At 35.4% G+C, this 19,923-nt stretch overlaps 1 protein-coding gene and 2 long non-coding RNA genes across 12 annotated transcripts in view; 2 read left to right on the forward strand and 1 right to left on the reverse strand.

The window, feature by feature from the left end:
• The window catches only part of Nipped-A (Transcription-associated protein Nipped-A), a 520,496-nt gene that overhangs the window by 447,175 nt on the left and 53,398 nt on the right, over positions 1–19,923 (forward strand). For 8 of the 9 annotated variants that reach the window (XM_070213827.1, XM_070213828.1, XM_070213832.1 and 5 more), the window contains one exon: positions 5,042–5,170. The exons of the other annotated variant lie outside the window; for it this stretch is intronic. In XM_070213827.1, coding sequence (XP_070069928.1) covers positions 5,042–5,170 — 129 coding nt within the window. The remainder of the gene's footprint in view (positions 1–5,041; positions 5,171–19,923) is intronic. 9 annotated transcript variants of the gene reach the window in all.
• LOC138912636 (uncharacterized) lies at positions 210–4,288 on the reverse strand. Of its 2 annotated transcripts, XR_011418199.1 has the most exons (3): positions 4,148–4,288; positions 4,018–4,092; positions 210–668 (listed from the first exon to the last, which is right to left on the reverse strand). It is a non-coding gene; the product is annotated as an uncharacterized lncRNA (long non-coding RNA). The 2 variants fall into 2 exon arrangements; XR_011418198.1 differs by lacking the exons at positions 4,018–4,092; positions 4,148–4,288 and adding an exon at positions 1,276–1,409.
• LOC138912635 (uncharacterized) lies at positions 13,164–13,868 on the forward strand. Its single transcript, XR_011418197.1, has 3 exons — positions 13,164–13,419; positions 13,488–13,678; positions 13,743–13,868. It is a non-coding gene; the product is annotated as an uncharacterized lncRNA (long non-coding RNA).

The raw sequence follows: 19,923 nt of genomic DNA on the forward strand, positions 1-19,923 counted from the left end.
CCATGTCCGTCTGTCCGTCTCTCCGTCTGTCCGTCTGTCCGTCTGTATGAACGCTGAGATCTCAGAAACTACAAAAGCTAGAAGGTTGAGATTTCCCACACATATTCTTTGGCTTCCTACGCAGCCCCCTCTAACCCCCACAATCGCCCACTAACGATTTTAAAATGGGTCCTGCGCCCACATCTTTAAAGATTTCCGAGAAGTATAAATGCAATTTTGTTGTGTATATTTATACCTATCGAAATGTAGAAGACATTTTTCAAATCGGACTATTCATTAAAAAGTTATACGCAATCAAAATTTATATATCTATCTCTCTCGCACTATCCAGTACAGCATTCGCACTCCCTTTAGCTGAGTGACGGGTATTAGATAGTCGGGTCACCAACCCGACTATAGCGTTCTCTCTTGTTTTCTTTTACCAGCGTCGTCTTCTCCGAAGTCCAAAATAATGCGAAATAGATGATACCGTAAGTGATGACGTCGACAACGATGGTAATTGCTAGGGCGCGTCGTAGCGAAAATCGATGAATAAGTTGAACGCAAAAACAGAGCTTTGTCTTTTGCTGATAAGGATGACGTATGTGGAGCTAAAAAGGCGTTCTAAGCCAATTTTAATTGCCGGTTTCGATCGAGTCGTTGTTACAAGTCTAATTGCTAGTTAGGTCCTGCAAAGATTAAGTTCCAATTATAAAATCTTATTTAAATCGGTTCAAAGATTTAAAGCGAGCTGTTGCTTGTGCGGTCTGTACACGACTGCTGGATCCGAGCTTTTATTGAAATGTCTTTCTTTCTGATCTTTATTCTTAGGCTAAGCTTATACATGTAGGTTACAATTAAGGGTATGCTCAACGTATTTTATTTAAAGCGAGCTGTTGCTTGTGCGGTCTGTACACGACTGCTGAATCCGAGCTTTTATTGTAATATCTTTCTTTCTGATCTTTATTCTTAGGCTAAGCCTATACATGTAGATTACAATTAAGGGTATACAAATAGTTATACTTGGAAATGTGACTATGTATATTGTAAACAAGAAAGGAAGTTAACTTCGGAATTCGGAATTACCACAAAAATTAATAGAAAAACCATTGTATCTTTGTAGAAAGTAGGAGTTTTGATTTTTGACAATGTAAAAACAAAATTTTAAGTAGGCATATCTGCAAGGGTATATAAACTTCGGCTGGCCGAAGCTATCCTTTCTTGTTTTTTTATGAATTGGAGCTGGTGTTATAGCGTCAGCTGCAGCAGATTGCAGACGCTTTCTGTATGCTTTACTTCTTTCTTGTATCTTAATTGATGTCACAGAAATGATTTCTGTATTCTCACACAAGCAAGCTTAGATTTTACTCTCTCAACTTTATGCTAGCGCATGCTGCAACCAAAAAGTGTAAGTGCATAATTTCGTTTGCTTATACACTTACACAACCAAAGAATCTAATAGCTTCTTCCCATAGAGTCCATTCGTTTGAAACGGTTGGGATTTTTGAGGAATGTGAAACTCGTGTTCCCACAGAACTCCATTCACCATCCAATAACAGCTCACTGAAGAGCAGTTGCTCAGCTCAACATTAACGAAGGGGGATTTCAACTCGGGAAAACTGTCGTAAAATTGCGTACTCCTAATCCTTTTGTAGAATAATACAATAATAGATTAAGAAAATAGTTTAAAAACATATCTGAACGTTTATAAAATATCCTACAACGAGTATGCATACATATTGCTGACTGGGGGAGAGCCAACCCCCCGTACCACGCACTCCGCTCTTCCTACGCCTCTGTCTAGCCTATATTAATATGGCAAATTTGTAAACAAACCCAAACTTCTGCTGTTTTGGTAATTTATAGAAACTTTGGAACTTTATAGGAGTACATCGTACACTTTTATTTAATTGTAGTTATTACACAGGCCAACAGTGTTTTTGGTGCAGCCCTATGGGCATTAAATTGTGTTAATATAGACGGATATAAGCATATCTGCATACTTAGTTTTCGAGTTTAACGGGTGGTATTTGTGCAATCGCGGTTTGAAAAAAGTAGCAACATTTTATATTTTCATTTAAGATATCTTCGAGGGTCTGTGCTCAGTTGTAATAAAACCTATGCCAAAAAATTGCTTAGATGCCCTTCTACATAATTGCATTTAAGGTTCCATCATTATTTGAGTTAATAAAAGCCTATGAGCCATTAAAGTAATTTGTTCACCTCTATTTATAACCAACTTGATGCGGTGAACAGGCTTAAAAAAATACAAGGAAAAATATGTGCCCTAAAATATTTGACAGGCATCTAGAGGCGTCTTTCACCGAATTTTTAAGATAAATAAGACCATTATACGTCGAAGGATGGAATTTATAGAATTTTTTTCATAGGAACGTAAAAAGTAACAAGTATTTTTGAGTAACTATTACGTAACGAGTTGGTCGTGACTTCACACAGTAGGTTTTTTAAAGATAACAGTGGCGTAGCCTTAAAATTGTGGGGGAGATATTTAACAGGCATACTAACCCCTTGAAAATACAAATTTTCGATGTTCGGCGCCTACTGCTAAACAAATTGTAAGGCAAATTTCGAATGTGTCAGATATTTATGTAAAATGGAATTTCAAAATTCTTGTTACTTTTCCCGTTCTTACGGAAAAAAATCTATAAATTCCATCCTTCGACGTACAATGGTCTTATTTGTCTTAAAAATTCGGTGAAAGACGCCTCTAGATGCCTGTAAAATATTTTAGGGCATATATTTTTCCTTGTATTTTTTTAAGCCTGTTCACCGCATCAAGTTGGTTGGGAATAGAGGTGAACAAATTACTTCAATGGCTCATAGGCTGTGATTGACTCAAATTATGATGGAACCTTAAGTGCAATAATGTAGAAGGGCATCTAAGCAATTTTTTGGCATAGGTATTATTATAACTGAGCACAGACCCTCGAAGATATCTTAAATCAAAAAATTAAATGTTGCTATTTTTTTCAAACCGCGATTGCCCAAATACCACCCGTTAAACGCGAAAACTAAGTATGCAGATATGTTTATATACGTCTATATTAACATGTTTTAATGCCAATAAGCCTGCACCTTTTAATAAAGTCCATTTTGTTGACCTGTGTTATTTACGAAGTGCAGAACATATTCTGAGTCTTTGCTGCAAACATTGATGTTTTCGTACGCAGAACACCTTACATTTTGGCCCACTCATAGCAACCTGATTGCAAATGCTTTTCCGCTCATAACTAACTTTAAATACTTCAACAATAGCCAAAAAACAATGAGCTTATGCATTATTCAATTTTTTCCCGCCATCGATTTGATTTGTTGTTGCAGGCATCGTTCCATTTTTCACAGTCAAGAGGGAGAATTCAGAGTACCACCGAAAAAACATCGTCCGTCAAAATTGGATGGCGGTCTAACTGGGAAATTTTCGGAACGGCAAAACCTTACGGACCATCCGTTCAACGGATGGTGGAAGGTGGATGGAGCTCTGTGCGAAGACCCTATAACACGGACAACGCCCACTAGGAATGTGTAAAGTGGTCTCAAAGCAAGAGCTGCTCTCTTTTAAAACGTCTTTTGTGCCAGTCTCTATCTAGCTATCTCATTCTATCGCTTAAGAAAGACAGGCAGGTTAACATATTTAACGTTCTCAGCAGAGCTGAGCTCGCACCATGTGCGAGCGCGCTCAGAGCGAAGAGAGGAAAGAAGTGGACAAAGAGAACGTTCGTCAGCGGTGAAGAAAATAACGGTAGACGGTCTGAATTGCATAACGCGCCTAAAGAAGTTTCACTTCAAAAAAATACCGTTAAAAAAATAACCTACCTTGAAGTGCACTATTAAAATGTGTAAAGGAGTTTAGGGCTTTTTTTCCATAAAGGCCTTTAACATAAAATCCCACAACAAAGTCATCTGTGAGAACCGCAAGTTTTTTAAACCCCCTTCTGGCAGAAACAACGATCTCATGGCTTTAATCTTAATAGGAAGACAATTTCCCTAAAATATTTATATCAAAGAAAAAAGACTTACGTAGAAGTCCTTTGCACCACTATTTCTCCTTCTCCTCTTTAACTAGTCGACGAATGTGCCTGTTGCTGATCATGGCTAAATATTACACATTATTAGGTATTTCTCTTGCACAACTTATGGTGTTACTCACCTGTTGACGACACTTCAGATCGCAACAAAATATAACACTTTAAATGTACAATAAGGCAAATAAATTTTAATGTTTACAATTTGGCGGTAGCATTGGGTTACTGATGGTAGTGAGGTTGGGTAGTGATGGCAATCCGTTAGGATTAAGATTGCGACTACCGATATCGAATAATCGATTGCAATAAAAACATTTTGCTTATATTATTTTGGTTTACTTATATTTATATAAAATTATATTTATTTAACATATTTAAGCACCAATAAAATCCGCTTGTTATGAAAAGAAAGAAAACGTTTTGCTGCTGAACCACCGCTATTGTAAAAAATATTGCTGCAGCTAAATTGTTCATTATTAAGTACTTGTAAAAAATACACGAGCCACCTATTGACCCCTGAGGGACCACTTGGTGGTCGATCCCTTTTTTACCCCAAAAGGACCACCGGCCCCCTCGAGAACTACAGGGCGGCTGCAGAAAGAAGTAAATCATACAGAGAGCGTCTGCGATCTGCTGCAGCTGACGCTATAACACCAGCTCCAATTCCATCAAAAATACTAGAAGTTTCACTTCTGTCGTGCGTAGGAGTATGTCCTCCTTTTTTTTTCGTTTCACATACATTCATTGGACACAGAAACCTACCGTTTCAGATACTAAGCTCAATCGACCTAAAAAAGTCCACCCTAATGTGCATACTACATTTATGTTAATATATTGATATTGGCGAAACAAATACCTTTAATTTTATTAGAGCATCAAACCTGCGCTATTTGTGGTCGTGGACCATCGGGGTAGCAAACATGAACTGCACCTCTTCATGTGAAATTACAACTCTCAAACTTTTAAGAACCGCAATAAATTTTTATAAATCTTTATAATTGGTTTTTTATTTAATTTAGATTGGACGCCTATACCCTCAAGCTGTTTATTTTCCGATCCGGACATTATATTTGACTTTAAAAATCGAACAAAGGGAAAAACACAAAACAGCCGAACAAGCTGTTTACGCTGGAAAAATGTCATGCTCGGTGAGTATACTTATATGGTTGTAAATGTATATGTGTCCACAATGTGGACTCTACATCTAGCAAAGTTTATTTATTCCGCCAATGGATTATATCCTTATCTGCGCACAAGGTAGTTCACTTACTATAAAACAGGGGTGCTCAGTCCTATGGCACACGAGCACAATTGTTTTTGTAATAGCACTAAGCATATGGCAGTGCACTAGCAATGCTTGCCTATGCACGCCCCGAGTCCTCTTTGTGTCGCTATCCGCAATAGATAAGAGCGAGCCAAGCCAACAACAAATTTCATTGAACTTTTTTTTTCTCCTCAACTCACAGTGCAAAGTGTTGTTGTCTTTTTCATGACTGTGTCTGAGTCGTTACTTGCGTGCGTGTGATTTTCTTTAAATTGTGTTAGTAAGGGCACTGCCGTAAGGCAATTTTGAGCACCCCTGCTATAAAAATACAAATAGTTTTCCGTGTATTTGCTTTTGCTTTGCGTACTAATAAATGGTTTGACTACTATTATAATAGTTACGCTTACGGGATGTGTGTATTTTGTTGTTATACCCTTGCAGAGGGTATTATAATTTTGGTCAGAAGTTTGTAACGCAGTGAAGGAGACGTTTCCGACCCCATAAAGTATATATATTCTTGATCAGGATCAAAAGGGGAGTCGATATAGCCATGTCCGTCTGTCCGTCCGTCCGTCTGTCCGACTGTCCGTCTGTTTCAATACCGTTTGCGAGCTTAGTTTAAAAGCTAGCGACTTAAAACTTTCAGCGTCGTCCTAAAACATGTGTACGCAGATCAAGTTTGAAAACCGACCCGATCGGACGTCTATATTCTATAGCTCCCATAGGAACAATCGGATACAGCTTTCACAAAATGATGATATTTCACTCAGTGTAAGAGCTTTTGACATGAATCTTATTCTTTTACGCATACTTTGCTCTGGGTAAAAGCGCTTGCCGATCGGACGTCTATATCTTATAGCTCCCATAGTTGCTATGCTAATCAAGTTTTCATTCGTAAAATCTGCAAGGGTTTTAAAACTTTGGATTGCCGAAGTTAGCTTCCGTCCTCGTTTTACCTTAAAGCTATTTTAAATAGTTGTTTAACTATGAACAATAGTTACCCTAACGTAATTTCTTTAATATAAAAGTATGCAACATTAATTTTACAAATCTTCTGCGATGCCTTATTTTTAATTCCCAACTGGGTCTAGCCCTTTATGAACCAAGCCCAAGTCAGATTCTGAGTCATTAAGACTTTACATAAAAACTTATTTTCTGTCTTAAGTCTTTAATATATTTCCACACTAGCTGGAAGTCAAGTGCAACCCGCATAAGATGTGGAATAAAGTCACTTTTAGAAAAGGTAATTGGACAACTACCTTTTTAATATTACTTATAAATCACTTTGCTGCAGTGAAATAACTATAAGTTGTATATTTACTATTAAAATAGTTTAAGGGACATTCTACCCTTTTTTAAAGTTGCATAACTATTTTTTATAGTTACCCTTTAATACACGCATTACGTAAGAGTAACTATTTGATTGGTAGAATTGACAATTTTTATGGTTTGGGACTGTTGGACCATTATATTGGTTTATTTTACCAATCGTTTTTTTGTGTGTGGTTAGTAGGTTATAAAGTTAACTCTAAGGGCCGTTTTCTCGTCCGTCCTGCAAAGTAAAATTTAGCTAATAGAAGGATAAATTTATCCCGGTGGCAAATAAGTTTTCGTTTTCTCGTCCGTCATTTAAAACTCCAAATAAAAGGCGCACTAATTTGAGACTGGGTGGCAGCCCCACAATAGAAGAGTTAACTAATTGTCAAAAATTAATCGAAAAACTATCGAAAAATACCATAAAACAGTCATACTAACAGCTGATGATATAAACAAAATTTCAAACTAATAAAAAACAATGTCGGCAGAAAGAAAGTTTCGCGGTAAAAATTATACCGATGAACAGGACACAATTCTTGTAGAACTGGTGTCTTCGGAATCGCCTCCGGGAGATTGATTTCTTACATGCGTGCAATCTATGGCTCCTATCTTGGACTTTCGAAAATTGGCTATTTTATAAAAATCAACAACATTTTCTTGAAGATCTTTAATACGCCGGTACTTCATAAATTGTTTTGAAAAAGACGCTATAGCAAAATTAACGCCCTTAACAACTCGACTGGCAGTGGCCACGCTAACACCAGAAAAATTGCCTACAGTTATAAGAAAACTGACGCTTGCGTAGAATCTAAGAGCTATTAGAAGCTTAACTCATGTATTATCGTTTCCCGATAATAATGGTTTGTGATTATATGGAATTAGTTAAATCAAATGAATGCACTTACTGCTTTACTTTAAATTCAAGTCGCAAAACATTTTTTGTAAAACAAATTTCACCGCTTTTTCTTAAGAGAACCCTTTTAACAAATTCTTCATCACTGTAATGTTCGAAGTAATTTCTTTGGTCGTGATATTTGCGCCCATAGGTTCGCACTTCAGACAATTCGACGATATCCCACAGAGTTTGAAGATAAATCGCTCGGGAATTCATTTTAAAATCAATTGGATGACATTAACAATTTTGATTTGTATTTAACTGTAAATAGAATCACCTGTTTTCGAATGAAGAGTGGAACCAGATTGACAACGCTCAAATGTCTGGCAACACTTGCGCACAATCCAACCGCACAAATTTTGCACGTTGGATGAAGTACCGAGGCAAAATTTGTCCCTACCTGCGCTAACATAAGGACGAGTAAACCATTTTTTGTTTATCGCTCCGTTGCCCCGGCAGGCAAACTAAAGTACGGACGAGAAAACGGCCCTAAGACTAAGAACTACATACAACTATTTTCTAAGCGATTGCCTAAGCATATCCTTCTTGGATCTCCATCATAATCGAATGCTAGCTGGCAGGGAATTAAACAACCGCAAAGCCCTTAAAACTGGCTCATTCCGAGGATAATTGATCATAGCAGCACTTTCAAAAAAAGGGTGTGGAACTGCACGATAAAAAGAAAGCGTAATTCCAAAGAGAGCGCTGTGTGAAAGCGCACCCAGTGCCAGTTCGGTGGTGCGAAAGGGGAAAGTTACGTAGGGGAGAGGTCTGTAGGTTGAGACGGTCTGTAAGTTGAGACACTCAATTTTCTCAAAACTTATCCACTAAAAAAAATTGTTTTTATTTTTTTTTTTGACATTTCTTTGATATTAGGGGAAAAGTGAATGTTCAAAGAGCCTTTTGATTTTAATTGTTATTTGGTCTAAGTTCTTAAAAAATGGATGGGAAATAATTTAGGACGAACTAAAATTGATTAAATTAACATAAATAAATAGTTCCTTATAGCTTGGAGTACTTTTTGTGTGAGTATTATTGACTTTTAAAAGTGCCCCAACTTACAGACCTCTTTTTCAAAAGGTCGTTTTTTGGGACTTTTGAAAAAAAATTTTTTCAGTTTTCCCTAAGGAAAAAAATATTTTTTTTGTTTTTTATTAAGCTAATGACTAACCTTTTGATCAGTACCAAATACGTGAAGTTTCATAAGTGATTGTCGAAATGGCAGATTAAAAACAAAAGGTGTACCAACCTACAGACCTCTCCCCTACATATATAAAAAATTTTTTTTTATTTTTATTTTTTTATTTTATTATTTCAATTAGTAGAATAATTGAATTTGTTAGTAGAATAAATAGAATTTGTTATGAAAGTTTCACGATAAAATTCGAGATATTTTGAAACATATACCAGGATGACGGCACCCACCTTCCTTGTGCAGTACATATATTTTATTACACAAAATGCGTTTTTTTCGAAACCATGTTTTCCTCAGCTGCGGATCTCAAAAGTAATGCTTCGATCATCATGCTGCATTTACAGAAATGTTTGCGATGAAATTGCCCGCATTCTGAACCTACGTAAGGCCTAGTAGCCACCTCAATCAAAAAGGCCGTTGTTGTTCTGTGCTTTAAAAAAATATTCTATAAAGAGGAAAAATTTTCTAATCTTCAGAAAAACTTTCTAATCTTAAAAAATTCTCAATTGTACGAGTTTTTTTTTAGAAAAATTTTATTTAGCCTAAGAAAAAATCACTTTTAATCGAAGAAAATTTCCGGGATTGGTAGCCTAGGGGTCTAACGCGTGCGTGCATGCATATGTTATTCAAGCTTGCGGCTGCAAGTGTGAGTTCAATCCCACGTCAAGACGAAAAACTCATAGTGTCTTTTTGTTTTTTTTTTAACACTAATAGTTACATATTAATAAAACTTTGGTCGTGCTTAACAAATGGTCAGATTTGAATGAAATCGAAAGGTGTTGATAAACACTATAAATCTGAATTTCTACTTTTCCGAAATCTTGAAACGTGTGCGCCAGACACCGAGGCGCCAGGCCCTCCCCTGAGGAAACAGCGTTTAAAAATTTAATAAAAATATTTTCTTCTACAATGCAATTTTGATCCAAAGATACCTTGTGTTTTTTGTGAATTGTTTTGGAATTTTTAAAATTAATTTTCTTACTTCCTTCACTATTTTACTGTTCACTATTTTACGTAACTCATAACTATTTTTGAGCAGAAGTTACCCTTGCTTTAAACATATTTATACATGGGCGTAAGTTGAAAGCTGGAGGGGGATTACACTTCAAGCATTTCAGCCCCCAAAGATTAGTAGGCTACGCTCATGTGCTTATACTCAAAGCAAAACTACTTAGATCGTTTAGAAATATGTTATTAAAAATTGTGACAGGTGTGAGTATTATTGACTTTTGAAAGTGTCTCAACTTACAGACCTTTTTTTCGTAATGTCGTTTTTTGGCACTTTTCAAAAAAAATTATTTTTTAGTTTTCCCTAAGGAAAAAAACATTTTTTTTTTGGTTTTTTTAGAGCCAATAGACTAACCTTTCGATCAGTACCAAATGCGTGAAGTTTCATAAGTAAATGTCGAAATGGCAGATTAAAAACGAAAGGTGTACCAACCTACAGACCTCTACCCTAATCTAAGATACATTTATAAATACCTTTGCTACGATTTGACATGATCAGAAATAATAAACCATTTTGTTGCTCCATAAAATAAGCACTGAAAGTTTGCAAAGATTTTTCACTAATTTACGCACACAACAAAGTCAATCAAACAGCTTACTTAGTTCGTTTATCAACACTATAGTGTTGCTAGTAAAAAATCTTAGATAACTGTTCTTGGCTAATTAGGGTATGTAAATTCACAAAACATATTTTATTTTTAAAAATAATTTGTAAAATAAGTTGATTTTATGCCAAAAAAATTGAAATTTTCCCATAGTGCATTGGTAAAACCAACACTACCCGATGTGATGCAAATCCTGATGAACTAAACCAAAAATTTGTAGACTGCAAAGTACCTGATGTAACTAAAGATGACTATATTGATCACCTACCTCAAAATACATATCGAAATTGTGAAAATATAAATTGCGGCTGTGATAATGGTACCTGTGATAGTAGTTATACCCGTTACTCGTAGAGTAAAAGGGTATATTAGATTCGTGCAAAAGTACAGCTGTGAAAAAAATAATAGTACCACTAACCCAAAAAAATTATAACTAGTCACCCTACTCACATTTTTTAACTTTTTTAACTTTTCAAAACGGGTTTTAAATAGTAAGACTAAACATAATTTGAATATGAAAAAAAATGTTAGCTTTATAAAAGGTTTCTGGACTTATTTAAGAAAATCTATGCAAAACTGGAAAAACGTACGAAAAAAATAATAGCACCACTTCTCTAAAAATAGAATAAAAGGTAGAAAAATGACAAATGGGTAACTTAATCTTTAGTTGGCGGCGGTAGCTAACAAGTAAATCTAAGTTTAAAGTGTAAATATCTTTTGCGATTTTTGGATATAATGACTTACTATCGATTAAACAAGTTAGGACCCTACCTATAAAGGAATTGGGGCCAAAAAGTCATGATATATTTTCAAATTTTGTTCGGAAATGATTTAAGACGTTTTAGATTAACTGTATAAACTGTCTTTAAAAAAAAAAATCGAAGATTTTTGGTTGTGTTATGGTCAAGCGAGTACACAAGTCACTGTATATTGCTGACTGAGTACTTTCGAACTCTTTCTTTGCTATCCTGACCGTGATCCTGGCCGGATTTTATTGGTCAAAGATTCATTTAAGAAGTATTTTGTATTCAGTTTAAGCTACGAATTACTACCGTATTACTATTTACATCATAGGATGATTCATGAACGATGTATTCATCCGTATTGATCTTACTCCAAGAAGGAAAAACAAGCCTATGTTAATACTAGGTCCATGCTCAATAAATGGATGTTTTGGTACCATGTTTTTGGTCAATTTAGGTGTTTAGAAGACACATGACTTATAAAAGGGATTTCTTCTTACCCAATTTAACTTTGCCTTCACACATTCTCATAAGTTTGCGGGCATTCATTTGTAAGTTTTTTTGACGAGCCCTATGCCCTTGTAAATGTGTTTCGCATTTCGGATAGGATTTTTTTTTTAAGTGCATGTTTTATAAATTAGTTTATTGAAACATTATCCAACTATTAAAATATTCTCTATTATTTTAAGCACGTGTTTTAGTTTAGTTTTGGCCCTGATAAGATTCTTTGTGCTTTGTGATATAACATTTTTGAAGGAAAACTGGGCCAGGACTCGGTTTTTCTGTGTTATCCTTTAAAGTTTATGCCATTCTTAATGACTATGATCCAAAACCTAACCAATCCAACCGGTTTTCATGACCGTTTTCCATCCAATATGTTTCTTTTTTGAATATTTTTCTTTTCCGACTTGGAAAATTTTCCACATGTCCTTGTATTGCCAAATGGTAATCAATTTGATGTCTGGATATCAGGAGAAGTTAGTTTTAGTCAAATCTCATAAAATATATCCTTTATAGACAAGAATATTAGCGCATCGTAACGTTTTATTTAAAGAAAACGGAAGTGGTGCTATTATTTTTTTCGGCCTTTTTTTGACTTTTTTTCTTAAAATCTGAAAAAATTATATGTAGACAATATTTTCGATATCCGTATCAATTTTTTCAAATATGTGGAATACTAATCAAGATAATAAAAAACACTTCTTAAATAAAAAATACCCGTTTTCCACATATTTCTTTAATATTAAGAACCTGTGACGAAGTGGTGCTATTATTTTTTTCGCAACTGTATGTAACAGGTAGAACCCAGCGGGAATGTGGGAAGTTGGTTTTTGTGTTCTTGAAATCCTGTTCCTTTTTGCAGGCGGCGGTGTGGGGTTAGATAATTTCTGAGCGTTAAATGGGGGTGGGTTTCTGAGTAGCATCAACATCAGGCCACTTATGCGCTGTGTGATTTCTGTGGCACTACGATTATAATATTTTTTAACAAAAAAAGTACCAACTTATAATATTTAAAAATCCTAAGATTTACACCAAAACCAAAAGACTTGTTCTCACATTTAGTTTTAATTTTTAGTTATTTTAAAATTCGTCGAAAAAATATTATTAATTGTTAATCAAAAAAATTAAACTATATAACTATTATCATAATGTCTATAATGATAATATTAATTTATTTTACTCAACATTTTTCAAATAATAATAAGAATGAATGTGGGATTCAACCAAATTATAGAGAAAAGCCACGGTAAGACGATTAAAACATTTGATCACATTTATCAAGGAATTACATTAAATTACAAAGAAAACTATGTTTTTTACATTTTTAAACATTTTCTGTGAAATAAAATAATTTGATCGTCAGATCGTGGCCTAAGCCATTTTTAAGTGTTGTTAAAATATAAAAATTCGTGTTGGTGGTATTACTAACACAAAAAATGCCTAATATACCTATAATATACTTAACCTTTAATGATTACGGTCCCTGAAAAGTATTTTTTAAACGAAATACTTATTCGGCGCCAAAGTGTGACCGGACTTTACAACGAAATTTATATCAAATCTGCATTTTAGTATTATCAAGAATATGATGCAGGGTCACATCATTTTTAAATTTGTTGGAAAAAGTGAAAAAAAAGTGAAAATAGTTAATTTTAATCTAAAAAACAATAAAAAGGTGAGTGATAAAATAAATTTTGTCTTTTTATAATCTTTATTTCAGCGTTACAAAGGCTAGTATCACAGATATTTTCGCCATTAATAAATATACGCCCCCGGATGCTATCTTCAACACAAATTCTGCATTTCAGTGACACTTGAAATGTTTTTAATCTTTACCAGTGGTAAATGGTGTGAGGTGTTCATTAAATGGTTGTATAAATAGTACTTCAGTACTAACTTAGTTGTTTAACTTAATCAAAATATAACATTTATTTCAGCCAGGCCGACTGAGACTTCTTGGGACCAGAAGTGTTGCGCCTGCGTTTGTCATATTTTATTTTTTCTTCTCATAGTTTTTGATATAGATACCCGACATAAAACAACTGAACAGAGGGTAAATGATCGGCCATGGCAAACCAGGCATAATTTCTGGAGAGATCCTTTAATTTTGTGCGGAGACCTAATAATGGTAATTACTCTTATTATTATTCCTGGTCTTACATTCATATCTAAATTATGTTTGATATTTTCAGAAGACAGACAAGAAATGGATATCTAAGAACTGCATTCGGCCAAGCAAAACCCTGGAATGCTTCAGGCATTAAAAATTTGTAGTTCCAATGCTTCGATTGTAAATATTATTAATAAATACACAAACAAATATTACAAAAAACATGATTTTTATTGTGGAAAATCAGATACTGCAAAGCAGTGCAAAACCAAAACTGCGAGGGTCTGGAAAAACCAAAACTGGGAGGGTGTAGAAAAGCAGATATTGCAAGTGGAGGAAAACCATAACTGGGTACGTGTGGAAAATCTATAATGCGGGAAGTCGAAAAACCAGTGGATTTTGTCCTGCATTCTTCTGCCAGAGATCCAGATAGAAACCTCATTTCCCCCTTACTTTTTGTGTCACCCCCGTGTATTTTGAAACCAGAGATGGAAGAAATGTAAGGGGTGAATGAGGTTTAGTCCCTTCCGCTTCTATGGAGAAACCTCTTGAAAATATGTTATTTTCCAGAGGAATTTTCCCGGTGGGAAGGAAGCGTTTCCGACCCTATAAACTATATATATACTTGATCAGGATCACTAGCCGAGTCGATCTAGCCATGTCCGTCTGTCCGTCTGTCCGTCTGTCTGTCTGTATGAACGCTGAGATCTCGGAGACTATAAAAGCTAGAAGATTGACATTTTGCATGCAGATTCTAGGAGTTCCTACGCAGCGCAAGTTTGTTTCAAAAAGGTGCCACGCCCCCTCTAACGCCCACAATCGCTTATATACGATTTTAAAAATTTCAATATTTTGGAAAAGTAAAAATGCAGTTTTATTGTGTTTATCAATACCTAACGAAATTTTTTAAATCGGACCATTCGTTAAAAAGTTACGGCGGATTAAAGTTTTTATCTTCATCTCCTTCGCACTCCCTTTAGCTGAGTAACGGGTATCTGATAGTCGGGGCACCCGTCTATAGCGTTCTCTCTTGTTTTAGTTTCGTGTGTGTACTGAATCTGATGTCCTTAAATCAATGTTACTAATCAAAGAAAAACTACTTAGATAGTTTAGAATTATGATATTTAAAATTGTGACAGGTTTGGGCACTGTTTGTGAATCGTCACTGTGAAGAAAGTAAGCAAAACAATTTAAAAAACTGCAAAACAATTCACAAAAATCTGATGAATGTCCTAAAAATTAAGGACATAAGGTGTCTTTGGATCAAAAATGCATTATAGAAGAAAATATTTTTTATTAATTTTTAAACGCTGTTCACAAATGCATATTTTTAAACTTAGCTGTGACTTAAAATTTTGAATGCGCCCATCTCCTCGTGTGGTTGAGTTAGATTGAATTTTCCAAAACGGCCGTATAAAAGAGACATGTAACTATTTAATTCCGAAAAGATTACCAAAATTGGTTGACCACTCTTGAAGATATATCCCAAAAGACGAAGAAAATTTGTGATTTTCTTAAATTAAAGATACCGCAAATACCAGAGCTGAAGGACTATAGGCGTAGTGGCAACTTATGCTTAGAAAAGTCTCATTTATCGAAATAAAATGGTGGCAGGCCTGGACACCGACCCATGTCACATTTTGTCGGCCTGTGTAATTTACTGTCTATCATAAGGGCAAGTGCTTTATCTGCTGAAAGGCGTTTTGCAGTGCTATTAGAAGATAATTTAGTTTTCTTAATTATAGTTCCCGTGGACGCGGGAGCAATTGGTAATTCATTAATTAATTTAGCTGAATCCCGTTTTCCTTCCGCCCGCAAAGCCTGTTCTGCGGCTGATAGCAATTGAATCTCATCTATCGTTGACAACAATTCTTGGCTCTTTCTTTTTTGTTTTTTAGGACAACACTCAGAAAAGGCTTTTTGTTCCCTTTCTCTTGTTGTTGAGGTGGAAGCAATGATATCTATGCGACAGTCTTCGCCATTTAATGTGACCTGAAGGCACCTTGCATTATGAGCAAAAAACCTGGCTTTATCTCTCCAAGATTTATCAAATCTGTTTTGAGACTTAAAAGACCATCACTGCGTTCTTTACATCGACCAAACCTCGAAAAATGCAGCACGGCTTATTTCACTCATTTATAAATAGAAGGTCTTTGGGCAAAATATGGGCAAGATTTTATTTTGCTCCAAAAAATATCTTTGTTTTTAAAAGTGGATTTAAAATTGTCGAAAGTTTCTGGGAAAAATAACTTTTGGCTGCTCCCACTGATCACGCGATGCAATTGATAAGATTAAACTTTGTCAACAGTTGCTCGCTTCCCAGTGCAATTTTGAATGCATTTCTGAAGTCTTCCAAAAAAAAATTGTTTGTTTTGTTTTGTGTCTGTTTGCGTAATAGTTGAACATTTCTAAAAGTGCTGCTTGAAGCTCATCGACCTCAAAAATAGTTCAACTTTTGCTAAAAGTCCCGCTAGATTGGCAAAATTTTACACTGTGTGTCGGCTAAGCGATGATTTTGTGATGAATTTGACCAAAATGCATCACCTGTTCCTCACCATTTTTAGGCGCTATTTGGTGAGAGGCTCGATTCAGCCGAGGCTCTACCGGCGTCGAAGTCGACTCAGTGCTATTTTAGCGCTCGGGCTGAATTCGGGAACTGCAGGGTATATTCTTGATCAGGGCCTGTCTGTCTGGATGAACGCCGAGATCTCGGAAACTGCACAAGCTAGAAAGTTGGGATTGCACCCACACATATATTTGGGCTTCCTACGCAGCGTAAGTTAGTTTCAGCCGAAGGCCCCGCCCCCTCTAACGCCAACAATCGCCTACAAACGATTTGAAAATGTATCTAGCGCCCACATTTTTAAAGAATTCGAAGAAGTATAAATTCAATTTATACCTATTTATACGTATATTTATACCTATAGAAATGTAGAAATTTTTCAAATCGAACCATTCCACTATGAGAAAAAGTCTTTTTTTTTTTGGCATAAACTCTAGTTTTAGAGATACAATTTAGAAATTTTTTATATATACTATTAAGATAAAGCAGTAATTTCGTTTTTTTTTTGCTTTTTGAATCGGACCATTGCTTTCATCCACCGCCCACGCCGCATATTCAAATTAATTGGCATCGATTTTAAAAAATTTGTATTTGTATTGGTAAGACGGTAAAATAATTTCGGATTACGTTAATTTTTAAAATTTGTCAAAAAAAAAAAGATTGCTGACATGTACAAGAAAAGTGAAATATTATCTAAGAGCAGATACCAATTTTAGCTTTAACTGGGGTCCAGCTTCTTTATATTTGAGCCCTTTGCAGCCAGGATTTTCACTTGACTTGTCCCTTTCCATAAATTCAATTTTTAAGATTAATGAAAGCCATTTAGATTGTTTTTTTTTTTAAATTTTTTGTATGTTTAGAAGTTGCTGGATTTAAGTCATTTTTTGAAGAAACGTGCAAAAAATTGCAAAAGTTATTAGTTTTGCGATATTAAGGATACATTTGGTAATAACTTTGCGTTTTTACCTTTTTGCAACTTTGTGCCATTAATAAGTTGTACACCACGGATCACAAACAAACTTGTTAGTTTTAAGCTAAAAAGATACACATTTAAAACAGTTCACAGTTGGACAACAAGCCATAATAATCAAAACATGTAATCTAAGATACATTTATAAATACCTTTGCTACGATTTGACATGATCAGAAATAATAAACCTTTTTGTTGCTCCACAAAATAAGCACTGAAAGTTTGCAAAGATTTTTCACTAATTTACGCACAGAACAAAGTCAATCGAACAGCTGATTTTGTTCGCTTATCAACACTATAGTGTTAGTAAAAAATCTTAGATAACTGTTCTTGGCAAATTAGGGTATGTAAATTCACAAAATATATTTAATTTTTAAAAATAATTTGTAAAATAAGTTGACTTTATGCCAAAAAAATGGATTTTTTTCCCATAGTGCTCCTTTTAACTGAGTTACGGGTATCTGATAGCACAGGTACACAGCCAAAAATTTCCACGAACCATTTCAAGTTTTCCATGATATTTGGGTGCTCCTGAGTAAAAGTCCCATACAAAATTATTTTCCATCACCTACAGGTTCCGCGGTATAGCTAAGAATACAAAAAACCGATGTTTGCCGACATTTTGAATTACGTGGCCTATATAATTGGAATAACCTTTATTATTATCGGTAGGACCTACTCTCAATACATCAAGGCATTCCTAAAAAATAGTCCCCATTGTGAACCATTGCCCATGTCTTTGGAATTCGACGCCAAAGTTGAAAATCCCAAAATTGTAGAGATTTTTCTGATGGAAAAACAATTCTGAGGATTAAATCTTGAATGGAAGTAATTTTAACTATTCATTGTATCTATTGTTCATTGTATGCTTTAATTTCGGTTTAAAGCGTTTTCATGAGGACATTTTATTGGATTTCTTATACTAATAAAACCGTTTTTTTTATTTCATTATCTACTCCTAAATGTTGTCAAATTTTAAAAAAGTCAAGGCATCCTACAGAATGGGAGTAAACATTTACATTTCTCTATGTATATTCAGTGAACGTATTTTAGTTTCTTAGTTCTAGAGGTTGCCATGACTTATTCTAAATTTGACAACATTTGGGAGTAGATAATGAAATAAAAAAATCGGTTTTATTAGTATAAGAAATCCAATAAAATGTCCTCATGAAAACGCTTTAAACCGAAATTAAAGCATACAATGAACAATAGATACAATGAATAGTTAAAATTACTTCCATTCAAGATTTAATCCTCAGAATTGTTTTTCCATCAGAAAAAGCTCTACAATTTTGGGATTTTCAACTTTGGCGTCGAATTCCAAAGACATGGGCAATGGTTTACAATGGGGACTATTTTTTAGGAATGCCGTGATGTATTGAGAATAGGTTCTACCGAAAATAATATAGGTTAGTCCAATTATATGGGCCATGTAATTCAAAATGTCGGCAAACATCGGTTTTTTGTATTCTTAGCTATACCGCGGAACCTGTAGGTGATGGAAAATAATTTTGTATGGGACTTTTACTCAGGAGCACCCAAATATCATGGAAAACTTGAAATGGTTCGTGGAAATTTCACAAAGTTTAATTTTGTGTTCCTGTGTAGTCAGGGCACCCGACTAAAGAGCTCTCTCTTGTTAGTTTTGCTGTCATAAGATCGCAAAGAGTTTGTGGGTACTTACCATAAAAGACGATAGCGATATCATCTGCGTATGCCACTACTTTACCGCCTCCTCCTTCAAGAATCCGCAGAAGTTTATATACCGCAATATTCCACAAGAGGGGTGATAGTACACCTCCTTGCGGGGTGCCTCTGTTAACTTGTCTAGTCTGGGTTGAGGAGCCCCACCATTGGAGGCTCAACCCGTAGTTCTGTGAGGGATTCTGTTATTGCTGTGGGAAGCACGTTGTTAAAAGCTCCTTCTATGTCGAGGAAGGCGATCAATGTGTATTTCTTGATGCTGTGTGATTTCTCGATGTTGCTTACTACCAAGTGTAGCGTCGATTCGTTTGACTTACCTTTGGTGTATTAGTGTTGCGCCTCTTATATCTGTGTCAGGTCAATAATGTCTCTAATGTGTAGACCTAACAGTCTATCAAGGAATGACGCCACACTTATTGGTCTGAAATCCTTTCCTGTGGTATGGGTGGTCTTTCCTGCCTTGGGGATGAAAACCACTTTCGTTTCCCGCCATGCTGTTGGTAGCTCTCCTACTGCCAGAATGGTCTGGAAAATTGTTCTCAGCCAGTTTATAGCTAGCTGTCCCGCTTGTTGAATATGTGCCGGTGCTATATCGTCCGGTCGCGGCGATTTGTATGGTTTGAAACTATTAATGGACCAGTTTTGCGGTCTGAAGTTTATCCCTTCTCCGGTGGGATGTCCTGTTTGCAGGCTCCCTGTGAAGTGAGCGTCTAGGAGTAGGTTAAAGGATAAGAGCTGATTAAAATTGGTCTGCTGAGTTGTGGGATTGTGTTTCTATTTCTAAATAGGACAAGTTTCATTTTTGAGGGATTTACCCCTAATCCGTTCTGTATCGTCCATTCCGATAGTATTTTTATACTCGTTACTCGTAGAGTAAAAGGTATAGTATTCGTACAAAAATATGTAACAGATAGAAGGACGCATTTCCGACCCTATAAAGTATATATGTATATTCTTGATCAGGGTTACTACCCGAGTCGATCTAGCCCTGTTTGTCTGTCTGCCTGTATGTCTGTATGAACACTG

The sequence above is a fragment of the Drosophila takahashii genome, chromosome 2R (genome assembly GCF_030179915.1).
Source record: "Drosophila takahashii strain IR98-3 E-12201 chromosome 2R, DtakHiC1v2, whole genome shotgun sequence".
Lineage (NCBI taxonomy): Eukaryota > Metazoa > Arthropoda > Insecta > Diptera > Drosophilidae > Drosophila > Drosophila takahashii.